The following is a 14326-nucleotide window of genomic DNA, read 5'->3' as shown; positions in this document are numbered from 1 at the left end:
TGCTCAGGGCTCTCACCACCCTAGCGGGCTTGGGGGTGGGTCCCCAGGTGCTGGAGCAGAAGCCCAGAGGGTCATGTTCGAGCCTGTTCCGTTCCCTCTGAGTGTGCACGCTCCCTCTCCCAGCCAGGGCACCTTCGCCCCAGAGGGGAACAGGGCTGGACTGAAAGGCCCAGAGTGAGCACCTGGTGCAGGCCTGGACGACCGCTGGGGTGGTCTCGGCCCACCAGCCAGGGGTCCTGACCTGCTGCCTCCGAGAACATTGGTAACGGCCACGCTCACCTTGTTTGGATGCAGTGCTGGGTTGTCGCCACCCCTGTCCCCGACAGCTGCACACCCTCTCTGGCCATGGCGGCTTCTGTCCTCGTGGGGAGCTGCACCGGAGCTGCACGGGTGAGAGCAGGCACGTGGCGTGCGCTGGGGTGTGTGCGGGTGTGGCCACGGGAGTCCCGGGCAGTTTCAGTCTGCTCCCTCTGCCGGGTTCCTGGGTGTGAGCACGTGTGTGTGCACACTCATTACAAGGGGAGTCTAGGTTTCTTACAGCCCTCCTGTTAGTCCCACTGGCTTTCCAACCAGCTAACGGGACCCATGTTCCCACTGTCAGACCCCGGGACTGGGATGGCCCGCGTGTGGTCTGAGCTGCTCACTCCCCAGGGAGGGTCTTCCCCCTGCGTAATCCCTTTCCTCCTCTGCGTCCCTGCCTAGGGGCACAGGTCTTGGCCTGATCACATCTCTCCCCTTCCTACCTGACTCCACGTGGATTTTTTTTACAGCCTTGGTTGTACAAGAGTCTTTCTGCCAGTCTCCAGCTGGTTTTCGGTGAGAGCTGTTCCACGCGTACATGTATTTTTGATGCGTTCTTGTGGGGAAGGGGAGCCCAGCCTCTTTTTGCTCTGCCATCTTGATCCCGCCGCCTCTCTTTCATTTTTTATTGAGGTAAAATTCAAGCACCTACAACTCACTTCTTTAAGGTGCAAAATTGAGTGATTTTTTTTTGTATATTCACGAAGTTATGCAGCCATCACTACTGTCTAGTTTCAGAACATTTTCACCCTCCCCCCAGAGAAATTATACCCAGGACCAGGCACTCCTCAGTCCCCCGACTCCCAGCCTTTCTCCTTCACTTTGAAAAATAATGTTACTAGATACAGAGTTCTGGGTTGCAGGGCCCCTCCTCCTCATGCCCCAAACTCCGGATGTTTCACCACATTGTCTCCTGACTTGCACAGTTTCTGATAAGAAGTCTACCGGCTCCTCTGTACGTGATGTGTATTTTCCTCTTGCTGCCTTCGTGATTTCTCTTTTGGTGATCATGTGTCCAGGCGTGTTTATGTAGTGTGTTTACATGGTGTGTGTGCACGTGTGGTGTGACGTGTGTGCGCATGCGTGTGTGTGTGCATCTGTGGGTGCGCACCTGTGTGGTGTGTTTGGTGTTTATCTTTCTTGGGATTGTCTGAGCTTCTTGGGTCTGTGGTTGAATGTATTTCATTATTTGTGGACTTTCTTGTCCGTTGTCTTTTCAAATGCCTTGTTCTGCCTCACTCTCTCCCGTCTACATCTGGAATTTCAATTTCAGCATCAGAATATCGGATAGTGAGATACGCTTCTTCATGCTCTGTTTTCTTAAAAAAATTATTTTTTTTTTGACTTTGTGCTTCGGCTCGGCTCATTTTAATTGACTTATCGTAGGGTTCGTGGATTCCGTCCCCGCCAGTGTTGAGTCTCCTGCTGAGCCCAGAGCAGGAGTGTTCGATCTGTTATCAGCTGCATCTTTAGTGAGAGCATTTCCATTCTGCTCCTTCGTGTGCGCCTCGTCTCTCTGCAGACCTTTCCCTCCTGTCCATCAGGGCTGTCGCACGTCCCAGGAAAGCATTTAACATATTAGTCAGCGTTACTGGAACCTTTCTGACTTCCAGTTTTGATTGCTCTGTCTCTTGACAGCGTGTTGGTTTTTCTTGCTTTTTTGTGTGTGTCACAATTTTAGAATGAGTGCTGGGCATCAGGCGGGAAACAGTGCAGACTGAGGTAAGTAGTATTCATGCCGGGAAATGGGTACAGCTCTTTTCTGCTAGGTCACTAGTGCACATGTGTGCTTGTGCCTGTGTGTGCAAATGTGTAAATGCATGTGTGTGCATGCATGCACATGCTGTGTGTGTGTCACATGAGCATGACTACGCGTGTGTGCATGCATGTGTGTGCGTGTTAAGCCAGTCTGGTTAGCAGCGGAGCTGGGTTTGGGTTCTGTTGCCGTGGTTACCTCAGTGCACCACTGGCTTCGGCTGCCTCTGGCATAACCTTGCACTTGGGGGGGGGTTTGCTTTGGCAGAGTGTTCCTGCTCCACTTTCAGTTTTAGGCCTTTCTCATCTGCCAGAACATCTCGTGCTCTCGCCTCTCCCATCACCAGGGTGCTGAGTCCTGCTGGCCTGGAAGTCAGGCAGTGGGAATTCTGTTTCCCTGGTCAGCCTCAGTCTCAGGTGGCCCAAGTCCCTTGTCACGGGTGGATTTCCTCAGCGGCTCTGCCCCTCTCCCAGGAGAAGGGGATCTCCCTGCCTCTCTCTGGGGTCAGAGGGTGGTGTCTCCCCTGCCTCCTGCCATAGAGGTGCTCCTGGTGCCCTGGGGTGCAGTGCTGGCTGTCCTCCAGCGACTCCAGGACTGTGGTCCCTGGGGGACAAGGCCCAGGCAGGCATGATGCCTTCGTGGTGGTGGCCACTCACTTCTCCAGTGGGCCCCACTGAGAGACTGTCTCCAGGCTCCCCCCTGCCCTCATTTTCCTCTGAGTACCTGTTGGGGTCACGGAGAAGGGGGGGTGTGACCTCCCCTTTGTTTGCAGCAGCCAGGACCCTGTGCTCTCAGCCTTGTCCACACCAGACATCCCAACATCACTGCAATTCTTTTTTTTTCGGTGGTGGTAGGGTAATTTGGCTCGTTTGTTTATACTGGAGAAACTGGGGACTGAACCCAGGACCTCGTGCATGCTAAGCACGTGCCCTACCCCTGAGCTGTACCCTCCCCCTCACTGCAATTCTTTCGCCAAATTCTCCTTACCTGCTGGAGCCCCACTTCTTCCCGTGCTCTGCCTCACATGAGCCAAGGCCCACGTCCCCTCTCTCCTTGGAGGGGTCTGTCTTCCTCACACCTCCAGCCAGGCAGGGTCTCTCAAACGCTCCCTGTTCATGGGGTCAGGATAAGTCACGAGTTTGGAGGTTAAAGGGCTGTTCTTGTTGCAGAGCGGGAAATGCTCCTTCCAGCTTTCTACGTCCTGGGAGCAAAAGCTTGGTTTTCCCACTCCTGCGCCTGCAGGAGAGCGTCCCCGTCTCTTCAGGAATAGTCAGTTTCCAGCGTTGTGTTAATGCCTGGTGTACCGCGTACTCATATGTGTTCATACCCATATGTGTTCAGCTGTGTGTATATATACATATGTACTCCTTTCCACGTTCTTTTTCATCATAGGCTGTTACAAAGTATTGAACGGAGTTCCCTGTGCTACACAGCAGGTCTTTGTCTGGTTTTAAGGTTTTCCTTGTGTTTCCACTTGTACAAGGGCTTCTGCCAAAGTTCAGTACGTATTCTGTGAGAATTGTTTCACGTGTGGATGCATTTTTGACGGATTCTGAGAGAGGGTGAGCTCCGTGTCCTTCTTGAAGGCCCTTCTCCATCCCTTCTTATCACTTCCACGTTCTGGCCAGAAAGAAGGTCCAGGGCAACAGGCTTCAGGAAGAGCGAAGATGACAAGCGTTTTCTCAGACGCCCGTGCCGGACACCTCTCCCTGTATCTTGCTGTGTGTCTCCACTTGGCCACCCTGACTGAAAGGGAAGCGATCACTTTTCACTGAGCTTACGGGCACCCGGATGCACGTGGGGTTCTGCCTGGGGAGAAGGCAGAGACTAGATCTGGGTAGGCCATTAGCCACGTCGGCCATGCACAGCCTTGCGTAAAACCCTCCTCCCCAACTCGACAACTTTTTAAGCTTTTACCTCTCCCCTCCTCTTTGGAAACTGGATGAAATCTATGCACACTCTTCCCCTAAAATTTCACATAGCCTGCATTTGGACAAAGTTGTGCGTGTGATTTCAGGGTGTGCTTCCCGGGCGGGCTCTGGGAACCCAGTGGGGGGATCAGCAGGGCCCAGCGGCTCCTCACAGGTCTGATGGTTTGCTGCAGGGCATGTGGAGGGTGGGGAGGTGTGCAGGGGTGATGAGAGTCAGGCGTTAAGGACTGGTGGTCCTCACTGCTTCTCCAGCCCTGCCCTGCGTCTGGGCAGCTCTGCGGCGTTTTCCTTCGTGGGGAGCGGGCTGTCCTCTTGCCGGGCACGAGGACGCTTGTCTGGATGTGGGTGAGTCATCTAATTATGTCCCCATTTTCAGCCGGCTTCACACTTGGCTTCATCCTTGTAAAAGTTTACGGAATAGAGCCTAACTGGAATTTAAAGTCCCTTTACATTTGTTCGGCTTTATTGATGTATAGTTGACAAAACTGTAACACACGTTGGGTGTGCAGCGTGGTGACCTGATACACGTGTGTGTGCTTGTGAAAGGGTTCCCGCAGTAGGGTCAAATTAACACGTCCTTCAACTCACGCCTCACATGTTTACCTTTTTTTTCTTTTTTTTTTTGGTGAGCCCACTTACGCTCTACTCTCTTAGCAAACTTCAATTACACCACAGTTTCACCAGCCACAGCCACCATGTGGTACTTTAGCTCCTCAGGCCGCGTCATCGTGTAACGGAAAGTTTGTACCCTTTTACCAACCTCTCCCCATTCCGCCCCCAACTCCCCCAAAACCACCATTCTGCTTTGCTTCTATGACTACAAGTTTTATTTATTTATTTATTTTAAAAAATCTCACACGTAAGGGACATTAGGGTCCCATTTAAAATATTTAATTAACATCTACCCCAGTACAAACCTGATATACTTTTACCGTAGCATAACAATTTTTCCGCCCCTTGAATTAAACACATTCGCTCATTCAAGAGATATTATTGATGGCAAATGCTGGAGAGGGTGTGGAGAAAAGGGAGCACCCCTACACTGTTGGTGGGAATGCAATTTGGTGCAGCCACTGTGGAAAACAGTGTGGAGAGTCCTTAAAGAACTAAAAATGGACTTGCCCTATGAGCTAGCAATCCCATTCCTGGGCATATATCTGGAGAAAACTCAAAGAGACACATGCACCCCAGTGTTCACAGCAGCACTGTTTACAACAGGCAAGACATGGAAGCCACCTAAATGTCCATTGATAAATGGCTGGATAAAGAAGATGTGGTATATCTATACAATGGAATACTACTCAGCCATAAAAAAGAACGAAATGCCATTTGCAGCAACATGGATGGACCTAGAGATGACCATACTAAGTGAAGTAAGCCAGACAGACAAAGACAAAAATCATATATCACTTGTATGGGGAAACTAAAGAAATGAAACAAATTAACTTAATTATAAAACAGAAACAAATTCACAGACATGGAAAACAAGCTTACAGTTACCAGAGAGGAAAGGGGAGTGGGGAGGGCTAAATTGGGAGTTTGGGATTAGCAGATACACACTACTGTATATAAAATAGATAAACAACAAGGTCCTACCATATAGCACAGGGAACTCTATCCAATAGCTTGTAATAGCCTATATTGAATATATGCATAACTGGATCACTATGCTGTACACCAGAAACTAACACATTATAAATCCATAAAAACCTAGAAATATTGTTTGAATAATATCTTGAATATTAAGTACTAGCCCTGTTCTAGGGGCTGAGGATACAGAGTAAACCAGACAGAAAAATTTCCCTACTCTTATGGGGAGACACTGACAGCAAACGACATAAACACTGAAGGTATAAAGGGCGTCGGGCAGCAGCGGCACGAAGAAAAATGTAACAGAAAAGGAAAGGCTTTAAGGAGCGGAAGCATGAGCGTCAAGATGGTCTTGGGGCTGACCTGAAGGAGATGGTGAGGCCAGCACACAGAGGGTCCACGGTCCCGGCGCCCGGACCACGCTCCGCCAGCGCCATCTCCAGCGTCTCCCACTGCGGGGCAGGCTGCTTTCCACGAGGGCGGGCTCGTCTCAGCACCCGAGCATGCAGGGGGGAAGGTGAGCGGTGTGAATCCACACAAACCTGCTCTGCAGGGGGTTGAGACGGAAGGTAAGTCCACGGCGAGTGAGGGCAGGCTCTGCCGAGTTTGATTTATATCCAGTTCACATGACTATTACTGTGCTGCGATACCTCCCATTACCTGATGCTGAATTTTATGGTTAAAAAAGGAATGTACTGGGGGTGGGGAGGGTATAGCTCAAATGGTAGAGCGCATGCTTAGCATGCATGAGGTCCAGGGTTCAATCCCCGGTCCCTCCTCTAAAAATAAATAGATCTAATTGCCTCCCCCTGTTAGAAAAAAAAAAAAAAAAAAAGCAATGTACTGGCAGGGGTCCAGTCTGGGCAATGGGCGAGCTCCACATCATTAGCAATCTGTCTAATTCTTTGCAAATGAAGAACTGCACCGAGAAAACCTGCATCTCCTGCGGTTCCTGCTGCCTGCTTCCCTTTCTTCCAGCGGGAGGCAGCTGGAGGGCAGAAGACTGCCGAAATGCAGAGATAAAGGCTGTAGATTCGTTTCCCCGAGGCCACCAGCCGAGGCAACAGGATAAAGGTCGTAATTACAACAGTGGAATTGATCATTTTCTCAACTGTGAAGAGATAGAGAACCATGCGGGGAGTTTTCTGGAGCCCAGCTGCAGCGGTGCGGTGGGGTCAGGCTCTCAGATCATCCGCGAGGCTGTGGGCTGCAGGCACAAGTTAAAAATAATCACTTCCCGGTTTTGACATCACATTTTTTTTCTCCCCCATGGAGACTGGAAGTCATTTTCTTACCCTCTTTAGGAAGTGCTTGGCCTCAGGACTGTTCCCATTTAAAGTCAGGATGGAGGAGGTAATAATATTAGCTAACGTTTAATGGGTGTTATTGTCTACTTTACAGTAATAGTAATGATCCGAGCTAACATTTATTGAGTGCTGTGTCTTTTTTCATTGCAAAAAATAGCAAGCCTTTATGGGGTGCTGCATATTTTCCAAGCACTGCTTTTGAGAGCCTTGTCTGTATCATCTCATTTCTTATTACAACCCCAGGGAGCAGGAACGATTACCTCTATTTTACAGATGAGGAATTTGAAACAGAGATGTTCAGTAACTTGCCTAAGAACACACAGCGAGTGAACACTGGCAGTGCTACAGGGTGGTGTTAAATCACAGCACATTACAGCTGTGACGGTAACCGTGTGTGTGTGTGTGTGTGTGTGTTTACACGTATGCTGTGTAGATTAGATGAAGTTTTGGTCTCTTGTGAAATGAGGTGCAGGGTCTGCTGCTCTGCTGTCCCCTTGAAAACGCTGTGCGGGTCGCTGTGCTGGCTGGGACCTGGGGTCTGGTGTGATCGCACAGATCACCTTGTAAATGGTTTCATTCGCCTGGGAAAGGGTTAAAGAGAAAAATGCCAGAATTATGTGGAGGGCACGGGGGTGCAGTTCACTGTCTTTCCCCACCCCCTAGATCATCTTCTTTCTTTCTTTGGGCAGACAAAATTCAGCTCTCCACGGAGTTTATGGTTTGCTGTACGTTTTGTATTTGTTGGTGTTTGTGCCGACTTCTGAGGGTGTTGTTGGAAGGCACCTAACGTGGACACAGCGCAGGTCTGTTCCCTCTGCTTCTGAACCTAAGGTCCTGAAAACGTTTCCAGTTGCTCTTAACGGACTGGTGTTAGGACCCAGGAAGGGCAGAGCAGCCATGGGATATAAATAGAGAAGCAGAGCAGAGCGAAGTTTGTGGAGCGGGCCTGACATCACTCACTCTCTCCACTCCGGGCGCTGGGGACGGACAGACAGGACGGACAGACGAGCTGTGAGCCAGGGTCAAACCGCCAGGAGCTGGGCAGAGACGCACCAGCCGGGGCGCCCACGGGGGCTCCAGAAAGTTCCTCCCACATCTAGGAAGGAGAGAACCGTCCAACTCCAAACCTGTATGGAGACAATGAGGACTCTTGACATAAAAAGGAAACCGTGAGGGGCCACGACCTCCCTCTGCGAGCCTGAGGCTGAGCGCTGCCGCCGCAGCCCCACTGCCCCCGGCCGTGCCCGGGGCTGCTTCTCCTCCCCGGCCCCCAGCCCGTCCGCCCCGCCGGTGTGTTTAGCGGTCACCGGAGACTGAAGCACTGGAAGGCGAGGGACAAACCCCGGTTAGCTCCCCGCGGCTGACTCCCTGCGTTAACTCTCTGTGGTTCACAAACTTTGGAGAAACAGATTGTGGGGGTTTTGTCTTTCTTTCTGGAACATGTGAAAATGTCCTTTTCCCAAGGAAGTGAAAACTAAAGAGGACACTGTGCCAGAGACCCTCGGGAATTCCGCTTGGACCACATTTTCACCTCGTCGGGGGAGAAACACCATGAGGAAGCTGCTGCCCCTTTGCTGCTGGCGTCCCTGGCTGCTCTTACTTCACTGCGGCTTCCAGGTAACGTCCCCGGCCGCTCTCACCGCGGCGGGCTAGGTTCTGCCGGGGGGCTCCCAGCGGGTCTCACAATGTGGTGTTTTGTGCGCAGGTGCACGGAGCCGTCGCCAGGTCACAGGCCCATCCAGGTAAGGCAGCTCCCCTCCCGCTCCGCGCAGCGCGGGGGTCTGGAAGCACTTTGCTTGTCTGTTTCTGCACCTGTGGGCGAGGGGCCCTTCCTGGGGCGCCTCTGGCCCCCAGCCGCCCTGACACCCTGCCCTCCGGGTCACTCTGCTTCACCGCCCACGTCCGACTTGGAGAAGCAGGTCTCCCCGTGCGTGCGCGCCCGGGAGCCTCTGGCTCTGGGGCATTTGAAACCTTGTGATTCAGGAAACGAGGTGAGCTCGGATGGAGGGAGCAGCTCTGTCTCGGGCCCCCATCATGTGTCTCCTGTGCAGATTCGCTGGAGCGGACTTAGTGCTCCCTCCCCGCCCCGTTCTGTCCCCGTCCCACCATGGGAACTTGGCCCCTCTGGCCCTTCCGTGGAAACCCTCTGCCCGCGTGCTTTCCTGCTGCCGGGCCCACGTTTCTTCTGCCGCCGTGAGTCCTCGGCCTGCAAGTACTGGCACTAGGCTCTCCGCCGGGGCGGGCAGAGAGGGCATGAAGCCTTCTGCTGCCTCCTCTGCAGCCGGAGGCCCAGCGCGTAGAGGCGGAGGCCTGTGTGAGGGTGGCGGGAATTGGCCTGGCTGGTCCTCGATCCCATTTGCTGCTTGGCTGGCTTGTGCGTGGTGGAGGAGACCCCAAGTCCTTGTTCGGGAGCTGTGAGAACAGCCCCGGCCTCGGGGTGAGCACGCCTCTGACCCACGATTTCTCCTATGAGCAGCGCTGCCCGCCTCCCCGGCGAGCTGGGCGTTAACGACTCACCGGAGATTGTGGGCACAGCACCCGGCCCATGCAGGTCCCAGGGGACAGCTCAGGTCTGGAGGGAGCAGCAGCGCCCTGCGGGTGAAGGCGGACGTGGGGTGGGGCTCCGCCCCCTTCGGAGGGACGCTGCGCTCACGGTGATCTGGGGACATCCCGCTGTCCCCCACCTCCACCTGCCCTTCTCAGTGGTTCTGGTGTTGCCATTTCTCTCTCGTCCCCACGTTCAAGTTAAATCTTCTGTTGAAAGGGTGTGAAGGCAGTGCATTTGCACCAGCTCCCCTTTCCAAAATGCTGAAAGAAAGAAAAGGGCTTTCTGTGGTTGGGGATAGAGAACTCCATCCAGCACCACGTGAAGGAGAGCCCCTCTCGCTTCTCCACGCCTGGAGGCGCCTGCTGGCTTCCCAGGGGAGATGCGGGCAGCCCTCTGGCCGGGGATGTCAGGCAGAGCCACCAGACCGCCCTGAGGCTCCGGCCCGGGCAGGCGGAGAGGAAGCTGTAGGCGTTCCCCACTTCAGGCCTTGGCCATGTGGAGGCCACCGTGCCCACCCATGTCCACCCATGTCCACTCGCATCCTTGACCCTCAACTTCAAGGAACGGCTTAAATTCAATCTTGGTTCCATAGAGAAACTGCTCCTCTCACGTCTTAACTTAGGGTTGGGAAAAAAGCGTTCCTCGGTCAGCTAACCACTGTAGAGAAGTAGTAATGATACTGACGATCATAGAAATGTTACTAAAAAGAATCAACCAGCGCCAAAGCCCGTGTGGAGAACTGGGCCCGGGGGTGCTGGCTGCTAAGCCCCGGGCCGCCTGGCGAGCGGTGCTCGGCGCTTGGAGGGCGCCGCTCCTGACGAGTTCTCCAGCTGTCACGCTCTCGCTCTTCTCGTTCTCCGTCACCCCGAGTGTGTGGTGCCCATTATTTCCTTCTCTTCTGCCTTCCCTCCTTCCCACTGAGAATACAGATGAAGGCTAACCTAGGTGGGTCTTCATCCCCTGTGGACGAGGCGTTATTGCTTCTTTTCCTTTTCTTCCTCCCCTCTCTCCTCCCTCCCTCCCACCTTCTGTCCTTCCTTCCTTCTCTTTCTCTCCCCTTTTCTTTCCTGCCGTCCTTTCCCTCTTATTCCCTCCCTCTCCCTCTCCCTCTCCAGTCCTTTTACCTTGTCTTCTCTTCCTCCGTCGTGGACCCTGCTCAGCCCCCTTCCTGCTGACAGGTCAGACCCCCCAGTGTCACTGCAGCGTCAGCCCCTGGGAGCCTTGCTGCGTTTCTGCTTCTGCGCAGGACGCCTGCAGCATCCCGAGGGGAGCCCGGCGGAGGAAGCCTGACCCCCAGCCGGCCTTCCCGAGAGCGACCGCCTAGGCACACATCAACGCGCAGAGACCCTGTTCCTAATGGGAAGAAATTTGGGTTTTTTTTAAAAATATATATTTTTTTAATTGGAGTGTAGTTGATTTACAGTGTTGTGTTAATTTCTGGTGCACAGCATAGTATTTCATTATACACATGTGCTCCTTTCAGATTCTTTTCCGTTATAGGTTATTACAAGCTATTGAATACAGCTCCCCGTGCTGCACAGTAGGACCTTGTTGTTTATCTGTTTTGTACGTGGTGGTGTGTATCTGCAGATCGAGTGGGAAGAGATGTGGACACAGCCCGAGTACTTAAGAGTGTGGCCGTGGCTACGTGAACTGTAGCCTTTTATTCTGAGGAACGCGAAGTGGGAAGTAAGAACGCCAAGATGATGGTGTCTGGGGTGGGGTTACGTCGACCCTGTACAACCCCCAGCCCCTGGAAGGGGCCTCGTCACTCTCCTGCTGCAGGTGAGGACGCGGTCTCTCCCAGAGAGTAAGTGCTTGGCTCAAGGGCGCACAGCCGGTAGGGCACAGAGGTGACTTGAGGCGGTCACGGTGTGGAGTGGCTGGGGGAGGGGTGCCCTGGCTGTTAGGTGAGCCTGAAGCAGGGGTCCCCAGTAGAGGCTGGACTCCTAGTCTCCTGAAGGGCAGCCTGTTTTCCAGCACACCCACGCCAGGCCGTCCTTTCTGGGGCCCTAACCGGGTGAGTCCGCGTTTCCTGCTTCCCAACACCGTGCTTGCGCACAGTGGGTGCTTAGCTAACTGTCCGCTGGCTGGATGAGCGCCGTCAGCTGATTTGCTGGCCGTCTGCTGAGCTGAGTCACTGAAGATGGCCAGCCTGGTGATTTCAGCGCCCAGCTGGGGGTCTGGCTTCATTATCTGGCTCAGCTGTCTGCATTTCCCCGGTCTTTCTCTCCCCCATGCAGGGAGGCGTTTAGTTTCACCAATAGTTGGAAAACAACCTCAGATCCTTTTGAGTCTTTGCGTTATCTGTGTTCTGTCATTTTGGAGACGTTACAGCATGCTGTGGCTGGAAGGACCACCAAGCTCTATCTAGCCCACCTCCCCATTTGACAGCAGATGGAGGTGAGGCCCAGAGAGGGGAAGCTGGGGACCCCACCCCACACCTGAAACCTTTTCTCTGGCCCCAGGCTGCCCGATTTCTTGCTCGGGCCCCGAGGACGGTGTTCGGAAACTGCGACCGTGGGTAGATCTAATCCATGAATGGTACCAGCCAAGAGATTGCACGTCATTTAAAAAAAGTTTATAAACAGATGACTTTTTTTAATGAGGAAAGGGGGACTTAAAACCCATGTCATCGTCCACAAGTTTCCTGGCCCTGGGGGACGTGGGCAGCTGGTTTCATCTCCAGGGGGTGGTGCCGCTTGCCTCACTGGCCCCAGTTAGAGGGCCGGGCGGCCAACACCGTGATTATGGTAATTATAATTCCCTCTGTTTACAGAGTGGATTTTTTTTTTTCTGGGTGAATCAATAGTTTTTTTCCTTCATTTTTATTTTTTAATTGAGATATAACTGGCATTTCAAATTGCATTAGCTTTGGTTGGAGGGTATAGCTCAGGGGTCGAGCACGTGCTAGGTGTGCACAAGGTCCTGGGCTCAACCTCCAGTGCTTCCATTAAGGGGAAAAATATACATTTGTTTCAGGTGTTTGGCATAATGGTTTGATTTCTGTACCTTTGTGCAATGATCAGCACAGTACGTCCAGCTGGTGTTTGTCACCAGCACAGTGTTGTATGTATAGCCTCTAAAGGACCGTTGGAACCACGAGGTCAAGGCAGAAACCTCATTCTTCATCCCCCTGGTGCAGACACAAAAGTGTTTATGATGGAATTGGTAAAAAGTAATGTTTATGCCCTACTGAATGTGAAAATTAGGCAAACAGAGATTTGGGCGGTATCAGAATTACATATGTAGTCTTTCTGGTTTATTCTTTTGTTTATTCATGATCGCATTTCATCATTCATTCTACCTGTATAGTTAAAAAAATTTATCTTTAAATGGAGGTGCTGGGGATTGAACCCAGGACTTCGTGCATGCTAAGCGCACACTCTACCACTGAGCTGTACCCTCCCCCACTACCTATATTGTTTAAAAAAATTAATTGCTGACATTAAGATTGAGAGGAGATTTCAAATGCAAAACCCTGAATTTCTGGTGCACACACAGACACGTGCCAGCCCGTTTTGGACGTGGGGAGACAGCGCAAACAGAACAAGGTCTCTGCGCTCAAGCTGCAAAGAGCCTGATACAGGAGGGAAGCAAAAAGCAAACATACTCACGAACAGAAGCGTTCAAATAACAGTACGCACCGCGGGAAGACACAATGAGGAACTGGGAGAGAGTGTGGATTGTGGTGGTGGCCAGGAGTGGTCAGGGAAGGCCCCTCAGAGGAGGTGTCCTGGGGGCTGAGGCCCGAATCACAGAGTGAGTTATGCACAGTGAGAGAAGGGCCTTCCGGTCAGTGGGGCCGGCAGGCCAGCCCTGCCGTGGGCGGTGAGCTTGGTGTGCCATGGGCAGAGCAGGACGGAGCCGCCATCTGCCCAGCGGCCGGCCGGGACCAGTCTTCCTCCGGGTGGCGTGGATTTCTGCGGAATAGTCAGCAGAACACTGGGGACGTATCTCCCTACACAGATTCAAGGCGTAAGGGCTTCGCTTCAGTGACACAAAGAGTAACAGGGACGGGATAGAAGTGGGAAATTAGGAAGAAAAACTGAACAGGAAAAAATGAAAGGTTTGGTTCACTTTCTTTTTGAATATTTTCTGTTTTTGGTGATAAATGTTTCCTTTTACTGTTACTATCTTATTTTCCAACCAGTGTCAAAGAAGGATTTGCCGGCCACTGTCACTGCTGTCACTTGCGATACTTATTATCGCTTTAAGTTGAAGTACAGTCAGTTGCAACGCGTCTATCACAGTGTCTCTTTCTGAATATTGTTTGTTTGCTGAAGGGGAGCTAGTGAGGTTTCTTCATTGATTTCCACCTGGAGGAGGCACCGGGGATTGAACCCGGGACCTCCTGGGTGCTGAGCGTGCGCTCTGCCACTGAGCTATACCCTCCCCGCTTCTCTTTCTGAATATCGATACCCCTCCTTTCCTCCCTCCTTACCTCCCTCCCTCCCTCCTTATCTCACCGAACTGGATCCAGGGAACATTAAACCCAGACGGGAAGTTGTCCCTGAAGAACTGATGTGGCGATGCAGGCTGAAAACCTCTCTCCTAGCTTATCTTTTAGGGCCGGGGACGTTGTGAAGTCCCTGTGTGAGCTGGGTTATCACACGGCTGCTGCCTTGTCCAAGTAGACACTTAGTCTGTATGAGAGTTTATCCGGTGAAAACCAGGTGATTGTACAACCCAGAGATCTCATTTCACCTTCTTTTTGGGAAAACAGCCAGAGTGAATTATTTGCAAAGAATGAGATCTTCTTCTGACAGTTTCAGGGTGATGGGTGATTTGCCCCTTAGGTTGTAAAAAGGCATCTTCATATTACATTCAGTTCTTTGGATCTTGGTGACATCTCGCGATGTTTTAATTTAAAAAAAAAAACAACAACAACAAC

The 14326-nt window shown here is 52.3% G+C and overlaps 1 protein-coding gene across 5 annotated transcripts in view; it reads left to right on the top strand.

The window, feature by feature from the left end:
- The first annotated feature begins 7512 nt into the window (after positions 1–7512).
- Positions 7513–14326, top strand: part of ADGRD1 (adhesion G protein-coupled receptor D1) — a 125587-nt gene continuing 118773 nt past the window's right edge. For 2 of the 5 annotated variants that reach the window (XR_004316775.1, XM_014554653.2), the window contains exons 1-2: positions 7513–8501; positions 8590–8626. Coding sequence is in view for 4 of the 5 variants with exons in the window: in XM_014554653.2 (XP_014410139.1) it covers positions 8436–8501; positions 8590–8626 (103 nt within the window). In the remaining variant the exon portion in view is untranslated. The remainder of the gene's footprint in view (positions 8502–8589; positions 8627–14326) is intronic. The other 3 variants (XM_032472188.1, XM_032472187.1, XM_032472189.1) reach the window with 3 other exon arrangements.

The sequence above is a fragment of the Camelus ferus genome, chromosome 32, assembly GCF_009834535.1.
Source record: "Camelus ferus isolate YT-003-E chromosome 32, BCGSAC_Cfer_1.0, whole genome shotgun sequence".
In the NCBI taxonomy this organism is placed as follows: Eukaryota; Metazoa; Chordata; class Mammalia; order Artiodactyla; family Camelidae; genus Camelus; species Camelus ferus.
This window is presented reverse-complemented; position numbering and strand designations above follow the sequence as displayed.